The 25,350-nt window shown below is 47.0% G+C and overlaps 1 protein-coding gene across 1 annotated transcript in view; it reads right to left on the bottom strand.

Annotated features, from left to right (window-relative positions):
• Positions 1–25,350, bottom strand: part of LOC142256570 (phospholipid-transporting ATPase ID-like) — a 193,160-nt gene that overhangs the window by 50,420 nt on the left and 117,390 nt on the right. Inside the window, exons 9-15 of the mRNA XM_075328358.1 lie at positions 22,425–22,507; positions 21,992–22,150; positions 21,824–21,912; positions 21,349–21,545; positions 7,727–7,935; positions 5,634–5,677; positions 5,093–5,258 (exon numbers count right to left, since the gene is read on the bottom strand). Of these exons, the coding sequence (XP_075184473.1) occupies positions 5,093–5,258; positions 5,634–5,677; positions 7,727–7,935; positions 21,349–21,545; positions 21,824–21,912; positions 21,992–22,150; positions 22,425–22,507 (947 nt within the window). The remainder of the gene's footprint in view (positions 1–5,092; positions 5,259–5,633; positions 5,678–7,726; positions 7,936–21,348; positions 21,546–21,823; positions 21,913–21,991; positions 22,151–22,424; positions 22,508–25,350) is intronic.

Here is a 25,350-nt window from a genome sequence, read left to right as displayed (position 1 = left end):
CAAAAAACTAGCGGGTCATAGGACCTCTGGTAGTTCCAACCTAAGCACAGAGGAAAAGAAAGCTCTTTGTGCACTAAAAAATAATCCTGACCTGGTCATTAGGAATGCCGACAAAGGAGGAGGCATAGTGTTGCAGGACAAAGAGACCTATATCCAGGAGGCCCTAAGAAACCTCAATAATCCTTTACACTATGAGAGGGTGGACATGACACACTACAACCAGTCCATTGTCAATTATCACACCTTGATATCTAAAGCAGTTACAGCGGGCATACTCAATAAAGAGGAGAAAAAATTCCTCGAAGTAAAAAACCCCAAAATGGCATTTTACTATCATTTGCCTAAAATTCATAAGAGCCTCCAAAATCCACCAGGGAGACCTATCATTTCGGGGATTGATTCCCTTACGGTGAATTTGGCCTCCTATATTGATCAGGTTATGCGGGTGCATGTAACCAACCTGAGTAGTTATCTACGGGACTCGACACATCTCATAAATTTGATCAAAGACATTAAATGGCAGGATTCTTTCTTATTCATATCCCTGGACATAGCAGCTCTGTATACGAACATCCAACATGACCTAGGTTTGGAATGTTTTAAACAATTCCTTCTGAGTGACGACCGATTACCTGAGGCCCAAAGATATTTTCTCCTGGAAGGGATGAAGTTCATATTGCATAATAATTACTTTACATTTCAAGATATACTATACCATCAGTGCTGTGGGACAGCGATGGGGTCGAAGGTCGCACCCACTTTTGCAAACCTCTTTATGGGTATGTTTGAGCTACTATATATATACAACTCTGATTTTTTCAAACATGTAATTCTATACAAAAGATATATCGACGATCTGTTCCTCATCTGGGACAACTCAGATGATAACATCAACAGTTTTTTGGGGCACATCAGTAAGAATAATTGGGGTCTCACTTTCTCGCCCATTATTAAAAAGAACATGATCGACTTTTTGGATCTTACCATCATGCACATAGAAGGGACTATTTATACGAAAACTTTTTTCAAAAAAGTTGACAGTAATGGTTACATTCACTTCTCTAGTAGCCATTACAACAAATGGCTCAGGAATGTCCCGAAAAATCAGTTCCAAAGGATCCGTAAGAATTGCACACGGGATGCTGACTTTCTTGTACAGGCGAAGGTTTTGAAGGATAGGTTTCTGGACAAAGACTATCCATCCTCATTGATTAGAAGAGCTTTCAATGACAGCAGAACCATGACACAGACAGATCTGATTAAACTGAGCAAAGAGTCCGGCAAAAAATCGGATCATAATTTTTCCTCCAATCTTTTGATTACGTTTAGCAAAGATGGGGATCTGATTAAGGGCATCATCCGCAAGCATTGGGGGATCCTCCTTAATGATCCCTTTCTAAAAGATGCTCTTCCAGGGATACCAGGGGTCACTTACCGCAGGGCCTCCAGCTTGAAAAACATTTTGGCACCCAGTAGACTAAGAAATACTATTGGTACAGGGACCATTAGTAAAACTGTAGGTGCATTTAAATGTCTGGCAAAAAACTGCTTATGTTGTAAGTCCATTCGGCACCAAAGGGTTAATTTTAATTCCCCAGGAGGGGGTGAAGTTTTCTCCATTAAAACCCACCTGACATGCCAATCGGATTTTGTCATTTATCTGATTGAATGTGAGTGCAATAAACAATATATAGGGAGAACAACCCAGGCATTACACAGTAGACTGAATTCCCATAGACACAACATTAAGATAGGTTTTATGCTGCATGGCTTATCCAGGCATGTGACCATATGCCATAAAGGGAAATCGAATTTGAGTATCACTCCTATAGAGCAAATACCCCCTCTTGCTCACGACCGTACCAATTTATTAAAGAAAAAAGAGACTTATTGGATTTACAAATTAAATACCCTCAAACCTTGTGGGCTCAATGAGGTCACTGACCTTTTTTATTAATCCCGTATGGGACTATTGTCCTGCTACCTTTGCATAAATGGGGTTTTTTGTTTAGGACTTCTCCTGATCATGAATTTTCTTGGTTTTATATATATTTATATTTGTATATATTTTTATATATTTTATATATTGTGTATATGTTTCATGTTTTATGATCTTGTGCGTCCGTAGGATTGAAATCCTTCTTGGCTTTTTATATTAATATCATTATTATATTCATTACATATGGGCATCGGCATATATTCATAATCCATTACGGTCATTTTAACCCCCCTCTTATTTAATTATTTATACACACATTTACTAAGATTGTTCTATATATGCCAGGGCATTTTTGCGCTGGTGTAATACTTGGACACCCTTTTTTTCCCATCACATATTTGCCCGTAAATGTCATAGGGAATTTGCAGGGATGGACCCGACCAGCTTTTGTCCCTAACCCTGTTTGGGGTTGAGATGGAGCTAGTCCCCTGCTATTGGGAGGGTTTTTCCCTTCAGGTTTATGGTTCTTTCTCCTAAGATCCAAATGGTAGGAGGACTGACTTGCATGAATAGAATGAGACATGCGCACTAGTAAATTTTCCCACGCCTTGAACTTCTTTCACCCCGGCTTCCCCTGATTAACTTTCTAGGAACACTAGCTATGCACCTTTCTGGGAGCATGCGTACTGCACTTTCCCTCACGCTTCTCAACTTAATTCACCTTGTCACAGAGTTACACTTTTTTCTCCCATTAAAGCCATCATGAATGCGGTACTAAGCCGCTACGGAATAGATATAGGTCCGGTCTCTACTACTAATGAGTGGTCGAATAAATTTTACCCGACTTGTCCTCCGTCATGAATTTAGGGATAGTTCTCTCCTCCTTTTACTTTTTTTCGGGGGTTGGTTAGCCCAAATTAACAGCACACTACACTGATTTACTCTTCACGCCTGTGGCGATAATTTCTTTTTCCTTTCGATAAGATTATGGCGGGTTTGAATTAACGCTATAGTCTCTGTTTAACATAGAGGATTGTGTTGCATTAATTTGATACTCGGGGATTTTTCCTTTAAGCCCCAGTAAAGGTTAATAATGTATATATAAGTTTTTCACTTGCTCTCCTACGTGTCCCTGGTGTGGAACCGCAGGTCGGGCGTTTGATCACTAGATCGGTTACTTGTTCACGGTATTTTTTTGGTTTAATTCACACATGGTAGTATATTTAACTATTATTCCAAAATTTTCCTTTGGGCGATGAAAGGGATATTTATCCAATTTTTGAGTTCCCCATTCCTTCCCCACCTCTCCTTTTTTCTGTGCCTGACTAAGGAGAATATATATATTTTTGATAAGCTGATTCTGGGCAGGTTTTTCGTATTCATCTGTGGCACAGACGGCTAAATGCTTCTGGTGCTATGTTCCTGATACTTGGATCGTAGGCTGCAGACCATTTGTAATATGGTTCTAGGCAGGTTATGGAATAATGACATATCTGGGAACATATGTGTCTTTGCAATGTTTTTGGAAACAAGAACTACACCTGTGCACACTGTTATATACATCCTTTATTTATTTTTTCGTTTAATATTATTTTTATTCAGATTTACCAATTATCTTGAAACTATGAATATATGCTCACAAAGGAATATTTTTGACAAGTTTATGATTTACATTGTCTTGTTGTTTTTTAAATGTATGGATTCCCGCCGATTTTTTTCAAAAGGGGTGGATCAGGACTCCACCTCTAAGGTATATATTGCTGTATAGGCTGCCTTACAGCAGATTTGATGTTCTTTGCCAGCTTGTCCTGATGAAGAGAGCTAAGACTCTTGAAACGCGTTGACTTGACCTGTGCGTGAAATAAAGAAGCATTGATCTGAAATTTCAGGAGTTGTCGGTCATTGGCGCGGTGTGAAACCCCTCTCTACTGCTTTCCGTTATCTCAAGAGGATCCTGTGAGCCATACCCAAGAAGATCCTGTAAGCCACACCCAACAGGATCCTGTGAACCACGCCCAAAAGGATCTTGTGATCCACTCCCAAGAGGATCCTGTGAGCCACGCCCAAGAGGATCCTGTGAGTCACGCTCAAGAGGATCCTGTGAGCTACTCCCAAGAGTATCCTGTGAGCAATGCCCAAGAGCACCCTGTGAGCCACGGTCAAGAGGATCCTGTGAGCCACATCCAACAGGATCCTGTGAGCCACACCCAACAGGATCCTGTCAGCCACGCCTAACAGGATGCAGTGAGCCATGCCCAACAGGATCCTGTGAGACACTCCCAGGAGGATCCTGTGAGCAATGCCCAAGAGAATCCTGAGAACCACAGTCAAGAGGATCCTGTGAGCCACACCTAAGATGATCCTGTAAGCCACGTCCAACAGGATCCTGTGAGCCACGCCCAAGAGGATCCTGTGAGTCACGCTCAAGAGGATCCTGTGAGCCACTCCCAAGAGGATCCTGTGAGCAATGCCCAAGAGCACCCTGTGAGCCACGGTCAAGAGGATCCTGTGAGCCACATCCAACAGGATCCTGTGAGCCACACCCAACAGGATCCTGTCAGCCACGCCTAAAAGGATGCAGTGAGCCATGCCCAACAGGATCCTGTGAGACACTCCCAAGAGGATCCTGTGAGCAATGCCCAAGAGAATCCTGAGAGCCACGGTCAAGAGGATCCTGTGAGCCACACCTAAGATGATCCTGTAAGCCACGTCCAACAGGATCCTGTGAGCCACACCCAACAGGATCCTGTCAGCCATGCCTAACAGGATACTGTGAGCCATGCCCAACAGGATCCTGTGAGCGACGGCTAAGAGGATCCTGTGAGCCACACCCAAAAGAATCATGTGAGCCACACCCAAGAGGATCCTGTAAGCCATGCCCAAGAGGATCCTGTAAGCCACACCCCGTTGTCAAAGATGCTAAAAGTTAGCACCAAATAAAAAAGACCCATATCTCTGGAACCGTATGTTGAATTTGAGAAAAAAAAAGAAAAGAAATAATAAATTCAGGGGAACAGCGGCAATAAAATAAGAGCAAAAAACTGGTCACTTTTGACCTGGTGACCACTCATCGTCAAAACAAAGATATCAGAATATCAGTAGGGGGTCAATTTCAATATATTTCATCCTCTTAGTCCAGGAGCCTCTGCTCACCTTGTATTTTCTCCTCGGACATTGCTGTGTGACAGACCGCCAAGAGTCGGAAGAACTCGTGTGAGGCTGTGTCTTCCTTCTTTACCGATTCCACCAATTTGTGATCGTGAAAAAAGAACTTGGGATCGGCCAGAGGGTTGTAGGAAAAATCCACTTTTTCTGTGTACTGAGATACAGAAGAGATTCTTTTAATACCAAGCCCAATATCTGAGTACTCTCTCTAGCTCTGTTTTGATGGGCACTTAGTTTTTACGACAACGGAAGACAGTTTAGTGCTTGATATACAGAAAACTCATCCTATGATGCAAATCATCAAAGAAAGTTGTGTGTAGATATTCAACAAGGCAGGAAGGCTCAGAGATTTCAGCTCCAAAGCCTGAAGACTAGTGAATGCAGCCCTGTGCATATATACATTGTAAATGATTGCTGGACACACTCTTTAACAATAGGAATTAATTAAAAAAATAAATAAATTAAAAAAAATATATATTTATATATATATATATATATATTTGTTTTTAAATTTAACATATTCCCCTACCTCATTTATTTCAAGCCTATTTCCTGCGTAGTCAAAAACATCACCTGTACCAAAATAAAATAAAACACTGTTAGTGCTATCACCATACAGGAGTAATCTGAAATAAATGTGCATGGTGCTGGGGTAGAGCTCCAAAAGAAGTGCAAACAAGGAGATGAGGAGATCATAGGGATATTTTGCACGCTGCGACATCGCTACTGCGATATCGTCGGGGTCAAATCGAAAGTGACGCACATCCGGCGCCGGTAACGACGTTGCAACGTGTAAAGCCTAGAAGCACCGATAAACGATCGCAAAAGCGTCGAAAATCGATGATCTGTGTAGTGTCGGTCATTTCCATAATTTAGCTGCAGCGACCGGTACGATGTTGGTCCTCGTTCCTGCGGCAGCACACATCGCTGTGTATGACATCGCAAGAGCGAGGAACATCTCCTTACCTGCGTCCCGCCTCCAATGAGGAAGGAAGGAGGTGGGTGGGATGTTTACGTCCCGCTCATCTCCGCCCCTCCGCTTCTATTGGCCGCCTGCCGTGTGACGTCGCTGTCACGCCGCACGACCCGCCCCCTTAGGAAGGAGGCGGATCGCCAGCCAGAGTGACGTCGCAGGGCAGGTAAGTGCGTGTCAAGCTGTCGTAGCGATAATGTTCGCTACGACAGCTATCACAAGAGATCACATCTGTGACGGGGGCGGGGACTATCGCCCTTGGCATCTCTACAATCGGCTAGCGATGTCGCAGTGTGCAAAGTACCCCTTAGTTAAGAAGCACTAAGCTACGAGACCCCTTTGTGGTCAAGTAATGGCCAAGGCCAATGATGTAGGACATTTCATATCTGGCAGCCTGTAGGGGCTACCAGTAGCCTGTTGGATAGGACATAACTGTCACTCTAGATATGGGGAAGTACCAAGCAAGCAGCGAAAAGTAAGGGAAGGGGACCCCTGCGTCTAGGGAAGGAGGAGATGTGACCCCTGATGAAATCTACTGCTGATCCTGGGATCCCTCACCACCCTAGATAGGTTCTGCACCTAGGCACCAAGCCGGATACCTGACCCCAGGTGTCACTTGTGCTGCACCCTAAATAGGGAACAAATGGGATGAACTCTTCATCAACCCCTCTATACACAATATGGAAGACACAAGGAGGACACAAGGGGGAAAATGCATGAACTACTTATCCACAGATGACACAAGCAGCAGTTCAGCAAGCTTCAGCAACAATACTGCAGATGATAGCAAGCCACCTGCTTGCAACCAGAGCTTGAATGAACTGAATAATATCACCAGCAACAGTCCAGGGAAGATTGGAGTATTTAAGCACAAGGGAAATACTGATAATCAGCAGAAGGGTGGAAGGAGTGCTACCCTGGGTTCTACAGGGGAATAGATTGAAAATCCAGCAGGAAAGCTGCCTAGTACAATGAATACTAACACCAGGAACAACAGAAAGTCAGGGAGCATTTTGTGTAGCTAAACGCTGTGACCTTCTACTGGAAGAAACCACATGGCTGTCTGTCACATGTGACAATAACTTCAGAATACTGTGATCCCCAGTGATCCTGAGGCCCATATGAACAAAGCTATCTCTGGTGATCCAATTACGAATAATTGGAATGGCAGTGCACATGATCAACCACCGTTCCTTTCCCACGGGGATCTTCAGATCCCAAGATCTTGGATTTTTGGATTGGTTAGAGAACCACATGTTTGATCCCCAGCATCGAGAATCAATCCCCTGTCCTACAGATAAGAGATAACTTCCAAACTTGAGAATACCACTTTGAAGGAGTTTTTTCCCTTCTTCAGAACTTATTGTCAATAGACCCATGATGGGGAAATATAAAAAAAACTCTAGTCGCCTCCTGCAGTGTTTCTCACTGGTTTTGGAGTATTAGCAACTGGTTGGCTGTAGCCTTCACATTTTGCCCATAAGGTCATATGACACCTTTGTTGGATTTAGAAGACCAAAGACACAGAAGCAAGTGCAGAGAAGTGGAGCCCAGTGACAATAACTTCTAAAGTAGGGGACAACTCCTTTAAGCTTATAAAATGCTAACGTTAAAAAAAGATAGAACTCAAACTGGACAAGGCTACCCACCGTATGAAGTGCCATTAATAGAACACTTATTGAAGGTCATGATGTTCTGAGTGAGGGTCCCAGTCTTGTCGGAAAAGATATATTTAATCTGTCCCAGCTCCTCGTTGAGGGTGGTGGTCCGGGCCTCTGATGGGGTGTCCTTCTTTGGGTAATACATCTTACGGTCCCAATTGATATAGAAACTGTTTCCAAGACGAATGATTTCAACACTGAGGAAAAAATAAAGAGAAATTCAAGAGTGGCTTAAAAAGTGACAACCGTATGAGGGCACCTTCTGTGCTGACTTTTCCAAAAACGAGAGACGCATGCGTACATAATGAGCTATATGTCTGGGCAGTGATGTAACTAGAGTCCGATAGGCCCAATGCAAAATTTAGACCTGGGCTCCAACCTAAATATTGGTCAGATGTATGGTCCCTTGTAGCATTCAGGATCCTATAAAGAGATAAGTATTCACCTGTCGCGGGCGGGGAGGAGGGTGTCAGCACACCGCGCTCACCCCTTCTGCTCGGGTCCGGCAGCTGCTCCTGGTGGCTCGAGCTGTGGGCCGGATCCCGGGGTTTCTCGAGCGACACTCCTCGCCCGTGAGTGAAAGGGGGGTGTTTGTTGGGTGTGGGGATTATTATAGTTCGTGACGCCACCCACGGTTGTGGTGATTGCACCACCGCTGCTCAGTGTGGGGGTCCCGGGGATGGTGATGCGGAGCAGCCAGGTGTTGTGTTGCCCCTCCGTGGCAACGTTGGTGATCCCGGGGCCCGGTGATGAGATGTGAAGTGTAGGGCCTGGAGGGCGCAGGGACGCGGGGGTAGCGCTGTGCCTTGCGGCACTATGGTACTCACTCAGCCTGACACACGGACACAGTTTGTACGGTAAACCAACGGCTGGTAGGACGGTCCCACAGACGGCTGCACCTGCACTCCCGGTAGGTGACGGTGTGGCGCCCTAGGACCTGGTCGCCACAGCAGCATTGCCCTCCCAAAGGGTTAATGCTGAGCCTGGAGGTAGTTGGGAGATCCATTGGCCAGCAGGTTTAACACCCAACACAGTTCTCCCTCCGGCCAGCAGGGGGAGCTCTGAACCTGGAATTCCAGGGAGCCTTCCTCTACCTGACCAGAGGGAGGAAGTGCAGCCAGTCTGTAGGGAGTAGTGGAAGTGAACAGACGCAGAGTGAGCTGTCCTGTGAATCTGGGGCCTAGAGCTGGAGCAGCTTGGCCCAGAGAAGCAGGAATAGCTGAGAGGCAGCAGAGAGACTCAGACATCGGAGTCTGTGGTTGCCAGGGTATAAAATCCGCCCCTGGTAGCCGAGTCCGAAGGGCAGGAGAGCTGCAAGCCCCTGGCCCAGAAACATCCAAGGTACAGCTGCAGCATCAGGGCCCGGTGTGGACTCCAGCGGAGAAGCACCAGAGAGAGGGTCTGCGCAGCCACCTACAGAAAGAAGGGACGTGCCATCGGTCCCAGCAGCAAAGAGGGCCATTGCTGGATTCAGAGAAGCAGGGTCCTATCATCACAAAGCAAAGTACAGGAGTAGGCCTCATACTCAGCTGGCCAGAAAGATCATCCCAAGTACTTCCAGGCCGACCGGATCCCCATCACCACCTGTAACGGTCTCCCAGGACTGGACTGTTCCCAGAGTAAAAGAGGAGAAGGTAAAGAGACTGTTGTTTGTGCCTGGTTCTTTCCTCGCCTGTCGGCCCTGCACCGTGTTAGCCACACAACACCATAGACTTTCACGGGCACCAACTGTATCCCGGGGCATCGCTCCACCTGTGGGGAGCAGTAACATCATAGCTGCCATAACATCACCCCGGAGTTCTCCCATAGCAGCGGCGGCTTAATAGCCGCATACCACAGGTGGCGTCACGAACATTAACTTCAACTCATCAGCCACATATTCAACTGACACCCACCAGGGCCACGGAGCCGGGCCCAGCCACCACTGACTACCACCGGACTAGTCCGGCCCGGCACCGGGTGTCCCATAGCCCTGGGGTGGGCGAGTCAACTTTTGGCGTCACGAACAGGATTTCGTGCCCGGTTCCACCGGGTACTGTGCGCCTGAATAATTGCGCTTTAAAGACTGTATTACTGCGTGTTTCACTGTTTGAAAACTGCCGCCGCCATTATCCTCACTGAGCGCAGGAAGAAGGGGGGCGTGCCTGACAAAGAGCGCGAAGGGAGCGCGCCATCAGAGCAGAGCGCTGTTAACCCCGCGCGACCCGGAAGGAAATTTGAAAAGTGAACGGAGCCTGGTAAGGTTCACTAAGGGGGAGGAAGATGTCCGACGCAGAGGGAGGGCAGGTGGCTGCCATAGCCCGAGACGCCGCAGCGCCCGCCGAAGCGATCCCTGTCGCCGTCGCCCCATCCCCCGCTGTAGCGCCGGTAATGCCGATCACCATGCCGTACATACCGGGCGCAGAATGGCTGCCGCAGTACTCCGGGGAGTCCCATACCTTGAGCGACTTCAGAGAAAGCCTGCACAGCTTGTTCCGGGTGTATCCGCTGACTGAGAGCCAGAAGGTGGGCATATTAATGGGACAGCTAGCCGGCGCAGCCCAGCGTGAAGTGAAGTCCTGGCCTGATACAGATAAAGGGACAGTAACCCAGATACTGGCCAAGCTAAAGAGTACTTTTGACACCCGCACCGCAGCAGAGATAAAGATGAGATTCTTTGGGTGCAAGCAGCGGCCCACAGACAGCATAAGGGACTATGCCTTAAACCTGCAGGAGGCCCTGAAAGCGGTTAAACAAGTGGACCCAGAGAGTGTACGTGAGGAACACAAACTCCTAACTGAGCAGTTCATAGAGGGGCTCCTGTCAGATGCCCACAGGACCCAGCTGCGTATCATGGTCCTGCAGAACCCTGCTCTGGACTTTGCAAAGTTTAAGGACCAGGCCATCCGGGTACTGAGAGAATCTACACCGAATGACCCAGTACCCCTCCGGCCTCTTGCTATCACGTACCCCGGGGTGGTGCCTGCAACACGAGCCGCTGCAGGGGCTGAGGCGCAGTCCCTGGATAAGGATCCCACTGCAGAGCTCAGACAGCAGTTCCAGGAGCTGACCAAGACTGTAGCTGCCCTTGCCAAGATCGTGCAGTCCCTACAAGTGACCCCATCGCCTGCAAAAATCGAGTTGGCCTCCAGCCCAGATGACGTCCCATGGATGCGACAGAGGAGGGTTCCGCCGACCCGAGGCAGAGACACAGACCGGTATGATTCAACGGGACAACCGATCTGCCGCCGCTGCAGCCAGGCGGGCCACATTGCACGATACTGTCCTTTAAATGGGCCGAGCCTGGGGCCAGGAGCCGACCCCCAGGTGTAAGGAAGCCCGGCTCAACCCCCAGCCGCAGCAAGTATGTGGGAGGACGACCGGTCCTTCCTATTGTGCTGGATGGAATCCCTTTGAATGCCCTCCTGGATACTGGGTCCCAGGTAACAACCATCCCCTATAAACTGTACAAGAGATATTGGGCTGATTCAGACATTGACCATGGCCCAGATGATGATTTAACAATTGTGGCCAGTAATGGTCAGCCCTTACCTCAAATTGGGTATAAAGAAGTAACCATTAAAGTGGGGCGGGTGGAATTGCCATGTCAGGGGATGATAATTGTAGATATTGATCGCAAAGAATCTGACCCGTTGGTAACCATTGGTACAAATGTGATAGAAAATTGTATTGCCGAAGTGATAATTTTGTTGCAGCAGGCGTCTGAAACTGCCAGCTCCGGGCAGCAGCGTGCCCTACAGAGGGAGATCAGAGCCCTGATGAGGAGGCAGCAGGTGGAGCTGGCCGGAGGAGAAATTGGCAGTGTGAGGGTAAGTGACCCCCTACCCATTGCAATACCCCCAAGAAGTGAAATGTTGATATGGTGTCGGGCAGCAATAGGCCTCAAGGGTCAGGATTACCATGCCTTGGTAGAACCGGTGTATTCAGACAGTAGGCCTGGAGTCCTGATAGCCAGAGGGGTAGCAGACGTCCGCAAGGGGAGAGTGCCCATCCGTGTCCTGAATTGTGGGGAGGAGGAAGCCAAATTGCCCCGGTACGCCACTGTAGCAAAACTGTACACTGTCAGCAACAACACCATCAAAGCAGTGGAACCCTTGATCCCGTCCGACCAGGCGGAAGACAAGGGCTCCAAGGGGCAGCTGGAAGACTGGTGCCAAAACTTACATGTGGGCACCGACTCCACCCCCTCACACCAAAAGAATGGGGTTTACCGGGTGGTACAGGAGTACGAGCGGGTCTTCAGCAAACACCCCCTAGATTTTGGGCAGGTGAAAGGGGTTAAACATCAAATCCCCACGGGTGATCATCCTCCCGTTAAAGAGAGATACCGCCCTGTACCCCCCGCACAGTATCAGCGTGCCAAAGAAATGTTACGGGAAATGAAGGAGGCTGGGGTTATCAGAGATAGTTGTAGCCCCTGGGCAGCTCCACTAGTGCTCGTAAAGAAAAAGGATGGTACAATGAGAATGTGTGTAGATTACAGGCAAATTAACCGCATTACACATAAAGATGCTTATCCCCTACCCAGAATAGAGGAGTCACTAACAGCCTTAAAGTCAGCTAACTATTTCTCCACCTTGGATCTCACCAGTGGGTATTGGCAGGTTCCCGTGGCAGAGGCGGACAAGGAGAAGACTGCATTCACGACGCCGATGGGCCTCTGCGAGTTCAACTGCATGCCATTCGGGCTCTGCAACGCCCCAGGGACATTCCAACGGTTGATGGAGTGCTGCTTGGGCCACCACAACTTCGAAACCGTGCTGTTGTACCTGGATGACGTCATAGTCTACTCCAAGACTTATGAAGACCACCTGAAGCACTTAGCAGAAGTGTTCGAGTCTTTGTCAAAATATGGCCTGAAGATCAAGCCGTCCAAATGTCACCTCTTGAAGCCAAAGGTACAGTACCTGGGTCATGTGGTCAGCGCAGAAGGTGTGGCACCTGATCCGGAGAAAGTCACCGTAATCAAGGACTGGCCAAGACCCACCACGGTAAAGGAGGTGCGGCAGTTCCTTGGGCTGGTGGGCTACTACCGAAGGTTCATTGATGGTTTCACCAAGATAGCAGCGCCCCTTCAAGATCTCCTGGTGGGCCAGCCAAAGCAGGCTAAGAAGCAGGGCCCTCCATTTGAATGGAGCAGCCAACTAGAAACCTCCTTTGTCCAGCTGAAAGGGGCTCTCACGGGAGAAGAAATTCTGGCCTACCCTGACTACAGCCAGCCGTTTGTACTGTATACAGACGCCAGCAACGTGGGCCTGGGAGCCGTTTTGTCCCAGGTGCAGGGAGGCAGGGAGAAGGTGATAGCGTACGCCAGTAGGAAGCTTCGGCCCACAGAAAGGAATCCAGAAAATTACAGTTCCTTCAAGCTGGAGTTCCTCGCTATTGTTTGGGCAGTGACTGAACGCTTCAAACACTATCTGGCGTCGGCCAAGTTCACCATCTTCACGGACAACAATCCGTTGACACACCTGGCAACAGCCAAGTTAGGGGCGTTGGAACAGCGATGGATGGCCCGGCTGTCTAACTTTGACTTTACCATCAAGTACCGGGCTGGCAAGAAGAATAACAATGCTGATGCGCTGTCCAGAATGCCTCACTTACCCGAATCTGGAGAAGACCTGGATGAACTCGAAGAGATAGAGTTACCGGCTTTCCATCATCAGGGCGTTTCCCAGTGTGAGCATGCTGTGGGAGTGAAGCGCTCGAGCCAACACGAGGTCCCGGTTAACCCATTACTCCACCATAATTGGGAAGAGACACAGAACGGTGACCCGGCGGTGCGATTGGTCAAAGAAAAGCTAGCACAAGCTGAGACTCATCTTGGTCCAGATGCTCCAGAAGAAGCCCAGCAGTTGTGGAAAGAGAGGGGACGACTGTTCACCTACCAAGGCAAGCTCTGCAAGAGACACGTCAACTGGCGAACAAATGAACTTGTCTGGCAGATCGTGGTTCCGCAGAGGGATGCTCCAATGGTCCTAGCAGCTTATCATGATAACGCAGGCCACTTTGGGTGGAAGAAGTTGGAGGCCCTACTCCGTGATCGGTTCTATTGGGTGCACATGAGAAAGGTGATCGAGAAGTGGTGCCGAGACTGTGGCCCGTGTAACCTGAGGCGGAAGGATGATGCCAGCCAAAGGTCTCCCCTACAGCCAATTGTTACGAAGCAGCCCCTGGAGTTGGTGGCCCTGGACCACGTGAAGTTAACACCAAGCCGGTCAGGCTATGTGTACGCCCTCACAATTGTGGACCATTACTCTCGTTTCCTGGTAGTAGTGCCTGTGAAGGACCAGACAGCCAGAACAGCAGCTAAAGCGTTCCAGGCATCCTTTTGCCGGCCTCACGGTTATCCGGAAAGGGTACTGACCGATCAAGGTCCTGCGTTCGAGGCGGAGGTGTTCCAAGAGTTTTGTAACATGTACGGTTGTAAGAAAATCAGAACAACACCGTACCACCCCCAAACCAATGGACTGTGCGAGAAAATGAACCATGTGGTTATTGATATGCTGAAGACTCTACCTCTGGAAGAAAGGAACCAATGGCCAGAGAAGCTGCCAGATCTGGTCGACCTGTACAACCATATCCCAGTAAATTCGACCAACTGCAGCCCCGCTTACCTGATGCGAGCCAGACCTGGCAGGTTGCCTGTAGACTTTGAGATGGGGACTGTGTCGCCTGAGGCGGTTCAAGAAATAGAGGATTGGGATACAGAACGGCAGCAGCAGTACCGTAAGGTCCAGGAATGCGTAGAGAGGAGCCTGTCTCAAGCCAGAACAAGACAAGAGCAGCAGTACAATCAAACGGCCCCAGCAACTCCCTTAGCACCTGGAGAACAAGTCCTCAAGAAGAAGCGGAGGACGCATAAATTGGATGATCAGTGGGAGAACGAGCCCTACACCATTATCCCCTCCAACTTTGACAACAGTAAGGTATGCCTCATAAGCAAGGACGAAGGCAAGACTTGTCAAGCAATATCCAGAGACCGCCTGAAGACGTGCCCTGAGCGGTGCAAAGTTCAAAGGGAAGTGGAGGAAGTTCGAGAAGAAGGGGAAGAGATGATACAAACGATCCTCGGCAAATTCCCCAAGACTTGGACCCGCATAAATGGTGCCGTAGTGGTACCGGTCCTGACGTTCCCACAGTTGGTCGAGCCAGAAACAGAACAGGTTCCGGGTCCACCCAAAGAACCGTCCGCCCCGACACGCGGTGACACGCCAGCAGTGGAACAGGAGGATCAACCCCCTGTCAGTGGTGAACCTGTCATACCCTTGGCGACTCCTAGACCACATAGGCAATCATCATGCATACCTATTGGGGTTAGGCCTACCGGTAGTGCTGAGATAGGAGACACACTAAGTAGTCAGGGACAAACACCAGAGCTACGCAGGTCTCAACGCAGCACTCGGGGACAACCCCCTCTAAGGTATAGGGAATCAACTATATAAAGAAGGAGTATTTATTAGAATGTAAATAGTTATGTGAAAGTCTGTAATGTCGTGTACAAAATGTTTTTTTTTGATTGCGAAAATGGACAATTGGGCCACTGGACTATGGGTGGCCAACACCTAAATTGTTTATAGTTAGCACCAGTGTGCTCAACACCCCTGAAGAAAAACCCGTCCGGCGTGCATAGAGTGGGGTCATCAATGCTCTGACGCACGCCCAGAGCCTACGTTGGGGGTTTGATCGCGGCGGGTCCCCCATGGAGCAGTGTAATGGACACCCGGCAGGGAGCCACACTGGACTCTTATAGTACTGTTTGAAGTTGTAACGTTAAAAATAATGTGCCTCCCATATTGGGATGAAATGTATGACATGTTATGTTTTGTTTCCACAGTCCGGGAGTACTGAATTTAACTAAGGGGGAGTGTGGCGCCCTAGGACCTGGTCGCCACAGCAGCATTGCCCTCCCAAAGGGTTAATGCTGAGCCTGGAGGTAGTTGGGAGATCCATTGGCCAGCAGGTTTAACACCCAACACAGTTCTCCCTCCGGCCAGCAGGGGGAGCTCTGAACCTGGAATTCCAGGGAGCCTTCCTCTACCTGACCAGAGGGAGGAAGTGCAGCCAGTCTGTAGGGAGTAGTGGAAGTGAACAGACGCAGAGTGAGCTGTCCTGTGAATCTGGGGCCTAGAGCTGGAGCAGCTTGGCCCAGAGAAGCAGGAATAGCTGAGAGGCAGCAGAGAGACTCAGACATCGGAGTCTGTGGTTGCCAGGGTATAAAATCCGCCCCTGGTAGCCGAGTCCGAAGGGCAGGAGAGCTGCAAGCCCCTGGCCCAGAAACATCCAAGGTACAGCTGCAGCATCAGGGCCCGGTGTGGACTCCAGCGGAGAAGCACCAGAGAGAGGGTCTGCGCAGCCACCTACAGAAAGAAGGGACGTGCCATCGGTCCCAGCAGCAAAGAGGGCCATTGCTGGATTCAGAGAAGCAGGGTCCTATCATCACAAAGCAAAGTACAGGAGTAGGCCTCATACTCAGCTGGCCAGAAAGATCATCCCAAGTACTTCCAGGCCGACCGGATCCCCATCACCACCTGTAACGGTCTCCCAGGACTGGACTGTTCCCAGAGTAAAAGAGGAGAAGGTAAAGAGACTGTTGTTTGTGCCTGGTTCTTTCCTCGCCTGTCGGCCCTGCACCGTGTTAGCCACACAACACCATAGACTTTCACGGGCACCAACTGTATCCCGGGGCATCGCTCCACCTGTGGGGAGCAGTAACATCATAGCTGCCATAACATCACCCCGGAGTTCTCCCATAGCAGCGGCGGCTTAATAGCCGCATACCACAGGTGGCGTCACGAACATTAACTTCAACTCATCAGCCACATATTCAACTGACACCCACCAGGGCCACGGAGCCGGGCCCAGCCACCACTGACTACCACCGGACTAGTCCGGCCCGGCACCGGGTGTCCCATAGCCCTGGGGTGGGCGAGTCAACGGTGATGTCTCTCTTCCTTGCACCTATGTTGACTGATGGTAGCGGTGGATTCCCTCCGGTTACCCGCTCCCCGACTGCAATCTGGGCCGGAGGAGCTCTACACTTTGCCCGCAGGCGCTGGCCCTGGGGAAACTTGTGCCCTGGCGGTGGCGGTGTCTCCCCGGTAATGGTCGGGCTGTTGCCGTCAATCGGGACTTGGTTGTTGCGGGATCTGCGTCCCCGTCACTGACGGATTTGGCAAATTTGGCGACTCCTAGCCTTGCCGGGGTCCGAGAGGCCCCTGCCCTGGTGCTGACCGTCCTTCGGAACACTGCTCCAGACCACCGGGCACACAGCCAACGGGGTCCTTCCAGGAACTTCCAAACGGTCCCCCTCCGGACAGTCACCGCCGTCGCTGACCTTGCTGTTCTGGCCCTACACAAAGCTGGGCTCTCAGGCTTTCTTTCCTTCTGTCACTTTACTGGCTTCTCTCCTTTACACTTCTCTACTTTCACCACTTTCACTTCTCTGTTTACTCTAGCCCTCAGCTAGACTTCACTCTTCCCCTGCCCGGGGCTATCTGCTGTTCACTCTTTCATGTCCCTAGCTGGACTGCCTGGTTACTTCCTGCCTCCAGTGTTGTGAGCTCCTCGGTGGGCGGAGCCAACCACCTGGCCCACCCCCTGGTGTGCATCATCAACCTCTGGAGGAAGGCAACAAGGATTTGTGGTTAGCTGTGATGTGCCTACCTGGAGTGTGGGGTGTGGTGGTGTTGTGACCTGTGTCCCCTGGCTTGCCCAGGGCGACACACACCCCTTTAAGAAATAATGTGAATATTCTGGCCCATTCCTGAATTAATAATCCCGGTAGTGGGCCCATTCCTGAATTAATAATCCCGGTACTGGGTGCATTCCTGAATTAATGTTTCCCATCCTGGGCCATTAATGTCCTTTGTCCTATGCCCCATGACCCCCATCCTGGGTTTCTGCCCGAAATAATGTCCCCCATCCCGGGCATTTTCAGGAAATAATGTCGCTTATCCTGGGTCCCTTTATGTAATAATGTCCCCCATCATGGTCTGCTACATCTGAGACTACATCAGATCTAGCGATGTTGACCGTCTCTGCTCTGCAACATCTGACCGTCTCTGTTCTGCTACAGTTGACCTTCTTACTCAGATGTAGCAGAGCTGAGATGGCCAGATTTAGCAAAGCAGAAATGGTCAGGGATGCAACATCAGATTTAGGCGGGCTTTGCACACTACGACATCGCAGGCCGATGCTGCGATGCCGAGTGCGATAGTGCCCGCCCCCGTCGCAGCAGCGATATGTGGTGATAGCTGGCGTAGCGAAAGTTATCGCTACGCCAGCTTCACACACACACTCACCTGCCGTGCGACGTCCCTGTGGCCGGCGACCCGCCTCCTTGTTAAGGGGGCGGGTCGTGCGGCGTCACTGCGACGTCACACGGCAGGCGGCCAATCAGAGCGGAGGGGCGGAGATGAGCAGGATGTAAACATCCTGCCCACCTCCTTCCTTCCGCATATCCTACGGAAGCCGCAGTGACGCCGGTAGGAGACGTTCCTCGCTCCTGCGACTTCACACACAGCGATGTGTGCTGCCGCAGGAGCGAGGAACAACATCGGACCGTCGCGTCAGCATAATCATGGATTACGCCGACGCTGCACCGATGATACGATTACGACGCTTTTGCGCTTGTTAATCGTATCATCCAGCCTTTACACACTGCGATGTCGCATGCGATGCCGGAAGTGCGTCATTTTCAATTTGACCCCACCGACATCGCACCTGCGATGTCGCAGTGTGCAAAGTGCCCCTTAGTGTCACTGACCGTCTCCATTCTTCTACATCTGAGTGAGAAGGTCAACCGTAGCAGAGCAGAGACGGTGAGAGACGCTGCATCTGTCTTTAATTTTCTATATCTAACCATCTCACTCAGATGTTGCAGAGCAGAAACAGACACATGTAGCAGAGCAGATATGCTACATTTGTCTATGCTCTACTACATCTGATCACCTCACTCAGATGGAGCAGAGACAGATGTAGCACTGCTGAGATGGTCAACTGTAGCAGAACAGAATACTGTAGGTCAGATGTAGCAGAGCAGAGACGATCAGTGACATTAAATCTGATGCAGCGTTCCTGACTGTCTCTGCTTTGCTAAATCTGACCATCTCAGCTCTGCTACATCTGAGTGAGAAGGTCAACTGTAGCAGAGCAGAGATGGTCAGAAGTAGCAGAGCCGAAACGGTGAGAGATGCTGCATCTGTCTTTGCTTTGCTATATCTGACCATCTCACTCAGATGTTGCAGAGGTGACTTTCAGATGTAGCAGAGCAGAAACAGATTCTCATCACCATGTCCGCTTATATTAATGCTACAGCTCCCAGCACATGACCCTGCTTTTAGTGTTTTTCTTTTTAACACTGACGTTTTACCTCACTATGACTAAATTATGTCATATACTATGTTGTTTGGTTGAATATATAGTATACTTTTCACTTACAGTTGTGCTCAAAGGTTTACATACCCCGGCAGATTTTTTGCTTTCTTGGCCTTTTTTTCAGGCCCCCTTCACACGTCCGTGATACACGTGCGTGTTTGGTCCGTTTCCGTATATACCGGAGACACGGCCAAACGTGCACCAATGTTAATCTATGATTGTGGTCACACGTCCGTTATTTCATTATGTCCGTGTGTGCGTGTCCGTGATCCGTATGTGTTTGCGTTTGGCACGGATGCATGTCCGTTATCTGCACGGAGCACGCACACGTGGACACAATGAAAGTCTATGGGTATGTGCACACACGTTAGTAAACACGTATGCATATACCTATAGTCCGTGTCCGTTTGGTGTTTTTATTTCTAGTGATGTCGGCTATTCTTTCTATTTCTGTGTATGTCCGTCAATCTCCCTGAGTTCGTCGGTCAGTCTCTCTGTCGGTCTCTCTGTCTGTCCCTCTCTCACAGTCTGTCGGTCAGTTTCCCCCCCTCTCTCATACTTACCGTTCCCCGATCTCCGGCGCAGCGCTGCACGGCATTCACACTGCTGCGGCGGCTTTTACTATTTTGAAAAAGCCGGCCGCCCATTAAACAATCTCGTATTCCCTGCTTTCCCCGCCCACCGGCGCCTATGATTGGTTACAGTGAGACACGCCCCCACGCTGAGTGACAGGTGTCACACTGCACCCAATCACAGCAGCCGGTGGGCGTGTCTATACTGTGCAGTAAAATAAATAAATAAATAATTAAAAAAAAACGGCGTGCGGTTCCCCCCAATTTTAATGCCAGCCAGATAAAGCCATACGGCTGAAGGCTGGTATTCTCAGGATGGGGAGCTCCACGTTATGGGGAGCCCCCCACCCTAACAATATCAGTCAGCAGCCGCCCAGAATTGCCGCATACATTATATGCGACAGTTCTGGGGCTGTACCCGGCTCTTCCCGATTTGCCCTGGTGCTTTGGCAAATCGGGGTAATAAGGAGTTATTGGCAGCCCATAGCTGCCAATAAGTCCTAGATTAATCATGTCAGGCGTCTATAAGACACCCTCCATGATTAATCTGTAAATTACAGTAAATAAACACACACACACCAGAAAAAATCCTTTATTAGAAATAAAAACACACACATATACCCTGGTTCACCACTTTAATCAGCCCCGAAAAAGCCCTCCATGTCCGGCGTACTCCAGGATGGTCCAGCGTCGCATCCAGCGCTGCTGCATGGAGGTGACCGGAGCTGCAGAAGACACCGCCGCTCCGGTCACCTCCACGCAGGTAATGAAGACAGCCGCGCGATCAGCTGAATTGTCACTGAGGTTACCCGCTGTCACTGGATCCAGCCTCAGAGAATATGAATGATAACACAATCTTTTTTTCCACTCATGGTTAGTGGTTGGGTGAAGCCATTTATTGTCAAACTACTGTGTTTTCCTTTTTTCTTTTTAATACGATTTTCCCTGTAACTGGAGTTAATTTATTAGCCCAAGTTATAGGAGAAACTCAGTGTCCTAGCTTCCTAGTAGAGTTGACTGGGTCACCTTGGACACAGAAATTCTTGCCTAGCAAGTGATCACATGACTATTGGGTCCAAATGAGGAAGCCCCATTAGTTCTTTCTATTACTGTACACACAAAGCATCCATATTGTGTGTATGTGTGTGATATGTCTTTCACTTTCTTTTACACCTGGTTTTTGGTGGTGTTGAAACACTGCTAGTTAGATATAGAGAGAGTGAGGATCAGCCTCCTGGAATGGGGGATGCCCAAAAAATTATGACATCCTCCGTTGGTTGGAAGGGCAACATAGGATGTGATTTAGTATCTCTAAGTCTATCTTAAAAATTCATTGATATTCTATTAATCCCTCACTGTATCTATCCTATACCCACCTAGCACTCACTGGCATAATTTATGTTCTATGTTGTTTGAAAGGACACCCTATGTGAGATTAATAAAAGTATAGTTTTAGAGGTAATTATATATTGGTTTCTCTAGTAATATACCTCTGTTAATATCAGTTATAGTTTAGTCATCAGAAAACACCCATGTATTTACAGATTACATGAATGGATAATTTCCAAGATAGCTTTTCGCTCAACCATCAAAGGCATGAGAGATACAAGATCATCTTCATTTATTTGCTATGAGTAAAAGATTAATAGATAAAAGCCCTACCTGACATAAAGTGAGATGGGCACCACAGTATTGAGGATAATGACATAGGACCAAAACATGAGGAACCCGGAGAAGGCTGCGTTGTTGACATCTGTTGGCCATGGAAGATACACCTGGAAGTAAAACCCTTGTTTGCTTTCCCAAATTCCATTCCCGATCGCAAGAATGATGCACATAATCGCCAGAAACCCAAAAATCTGTACAAAAAAATCCAGGAGAGAAATGTGAAGAAATGTGTCATACCTTAGTTCCTTACATGTATACAGTAGATATGAATTACATGTTTTATAACTTTCCAACTTCAGACTTTAAAAAAAGATATGAAGGTTGAATATATTTGCAATAAGTAAGTAGTTTAAACGCAGCAGTATCTCTGATGGAATAAGTGAAGACATTTTTGTCTATTTGTAATGCAAATTGGCGCTCCTCCTCCAATAACGAAATGTATCCGAGCACCTTGATATTAGAGACGTACCCATAGGACAAGGATGTTCATCAGCCGGTCAATGCTGGTCCTTTTCAGGGTTGTCCGACCACTATTCTGCATCAGTTTTGTGTCAGGTCCTAAAATTAGAAAATTAGGTCAATTATGTTATGCCTTTCCCTAGGAAGCACACCAGGGTGGTTTTGACCAATAGCTCACCCGCAAAGATAACCATCCCAAAGCACCACTCCGTGTTCCTAAGAGTGCAGCCCCGCAGCAAGATCTTTCCATTGTCCAGGGAATATTTTTCTCCCTGGTAAGTCAGGGTCCCAGTGAAAGTGTCCAGTCTGTTATTGGGGGCCTCACATACAATTTCACCTAGAATAACAAGTGGAAAAATAATAAATCTCTCTTTGGTAGTTTATCTTTTCCCTGATCTTGATAGTTACAACACGAGAACCCTAACAATGAAAACAGATTTCCATCGCCTGATTTCAGGCTGACCTAACATTCCATGTGTAAATACAGACAACATGGCTGCGTGCCTTTTGATTTGGTAAGGTCTGGCCTCGGGTGCAAAATAAGGTATATGTATAACTATAGAAAGGACACAATGTGACTCTATATAGGCAAAAACACTCATCTCACATACCATCAAACTGCGAGAGTTCTGTCAGGTTCTCTCCAAGGTCTCCTGTTATCGTAAGAGCCTGCTTCACCTTCAGATTAGTCTCTCTGAAAGAAGACACAAAATTAGGTGCCCATGATATCAATACAAAAGACATTACATGGCATTTCCTATATGGGCAGAGTCGCTGCAGCTAACCATTAGCTACAGCGCTATCGATAAGAAGTCAACGCTGCAGCCATACTGCCCCCCAAGTACAAGAATATAATTACTATAATACTGCCCCCCAGTACAAGAATATAACTACTATAATACTGCCCCCCAAGTACAAGAATATAATTACTATAATACTGCCCCCCAGTACAAGAATATAACTACTATAATACTGCCCCCCAAGTACAAGAATATAATTACTATAATACTGCCCCCCAGTACAAAAATATAACTACTATAATACTGCCCCCCAAGTACAAGAATATAATTACTATAATACTGCCCCCCAAGTACAAGAATATAATTACTATAATACTGCCCCCCAGTACAAGAATATAACTACTATAATACTGCCCCCCAAGTACAATAACATAACTACTATAATACTGCCCCCCAAGTACAAGAATATAATTACTATAATACTGCCCCCTATGTATAAGAATATAACTTCTATAATACTGCCCCTATGTACAAGAATATAACTACTATAATACTGCCCCCTATGTACAAGAATATAACTACTATAATACTGCCCCTATGTACAAGAATATAACTACTATAATACTGCCCCTATGTACAAGAATATAACTTCTATAATACTGCCCCTATGTACAAGAATATAACTACTATAATACTGCCCCCCAAGTACAAGAATATAACTACTATAATACTGCCCCCCAAGTACAAGAATATAACTACTATAATACTGCCCCTATGTACAAGAATATAACTACTATAATACTGCCCCTATGTACAAGAATATAATTACTATAATACTGCCCCTATGTACAAGAATATAACTACTATAATACTGCCCCCCAAGTACAAGAATATAACTACTATAATACTGCCCCCCAAGTACAAGAAAATAACTACTATAATACTGCCCCTATGTACAAGAATATAACTACTATAATACTGCCCCTATGTACAAGAATATAACTACTATAATACTGCCCCCCCAAGTACAATAATATAACTACTATAATACTGCCCCTATGTACAAGAATATAACTACTATAATACTGCCCCCCAAGTACAAGAATATAACTACTATAATACTGCCCCCCAAGTACAAGAATATAACTACTATAATACTGCCCCTATGTACAAGAATATAACTACTATAATACTGCCCCTATGTACAAGAATATAACTACTATAATACTGCCCCTATGTACAAGAATATAATTACTATAATACTGCCCCTATGTACAAGAATATAACTACTATAATACTGCCCCCCAAGTACAAGAATATAACTACTATAATACTGCCCAAGTACAAGAATATAACTACTATAATACTGCCCCTATGTACAAGAATATAACTACTATAATACTGCCCCTATGTACAAGAATATAACTACTATAATACTGCCCCCCAAGTACAATAATATAACTACTATAATACTGCCCCTATGTACAAGAATATAACTACTATAATACTGCCCCTATGTACAAGAATATAACTACTATAATACTGCCCCTATGTACAAGAATATAATTACTATAATACTGCCCCTATGTACAAGAATATAACTACTATAATACTGCCCCCCAAGTACAAGAATATAACTACTATAATACTGCCACCCAAGTACAATAATATAACTACTATAATACTGCCCCTATGTACAAGAATATAACTACTATAATACTGCCCCTATGTACAAGAATATAACTACTATAATACTGCCCCCTATGTACAAGAATTTAGCTACTATAATACTGCCCCTATGTACAAGAATATAACTACTATAATACTGCCCCCCCAAGTACAATAATATAACTACTATAATACTGCCCCTATGTACAAGAATATAACTACTATAATACTGCCCCCCAAGTACAAGAATATAACTACTATAATACTGCCCCCCAAGTACAAGAATATAACTACTATAATACTGCCCCTATGTACAAGAATATAACTACTATAATACTGCCCCTATGTACAAGAATATAACTACTATAATACTGCCCCTATGTACAAGAATATAATTACTATAATACTGCCCCTATGTACAAGAATATAACTACTATAATACTGCCCCCTATGTACAAGAATATAGCTACTATAATACTGCCCCCCAAGTACAAGAATATAACTACTATAATACTGCCGCTATGTACAAGAATATAACTACTATAAGACTGCCCCTATGTACAAGAATATAACTACTATAATACTGCCCCCCAAGTACAAGAATATAACTACTATAATACTGCCACCCAAGTACAATAATATAACTACTATAATACTGCCCCTATGTACAAGAATATAACTACTATAATACTGCCCCTATGTACAAGAATATAACTACTATAATACTGCCCCCTATGTACAAGAATATAGCTACTATAATACTGCCCCTATGTACAAGAATATAAAGAATATAACTACTATAATACTGCTTCCTATGTACAAGAATATAAAAACTATAATACTGCTCCCTATGTACAAGAATATAACTACTATAATACCGCCCCTATGTACAAGAATATAAGTACTATAATACTGCCTCTATGTACAAGAATATAACTACTATAATACCGCCCCTATGTACAAGAATATAAGTACTATAATACTGCCCCTATGTACAAGAATATAACTACTATAATACTGCCCCCTATGTATAAGAATATAACTACTATAATAATGCCCCTATGTACAAGAATATAACTACTATAATACTGCCCCTATGAATGAAAATGTACCGTAATTACTATGACAG

Source organism: Anomaloglossus baeobatrachus, chromosome 1 (assembly GCF_048569485.1).
Source record: "Anomaloglossus baeobatrachus isolate aAnoBae1 chromosome 1, aAnoBae1.hap1, whole genome shotgun sequence".
Classification (NCBI taxonomy): domain Eukaryota; kingdom Metazoa; phylum Chordata; class Amphibia; order Anura; family Aromobatidae; genus Anomaloglossus; species Anomaloglossus baeobatrachus.
Note: the sequence above shows the minus strand (reverse complement) of the source record. Positions and strands in the feature narration are given on the sequence as shown.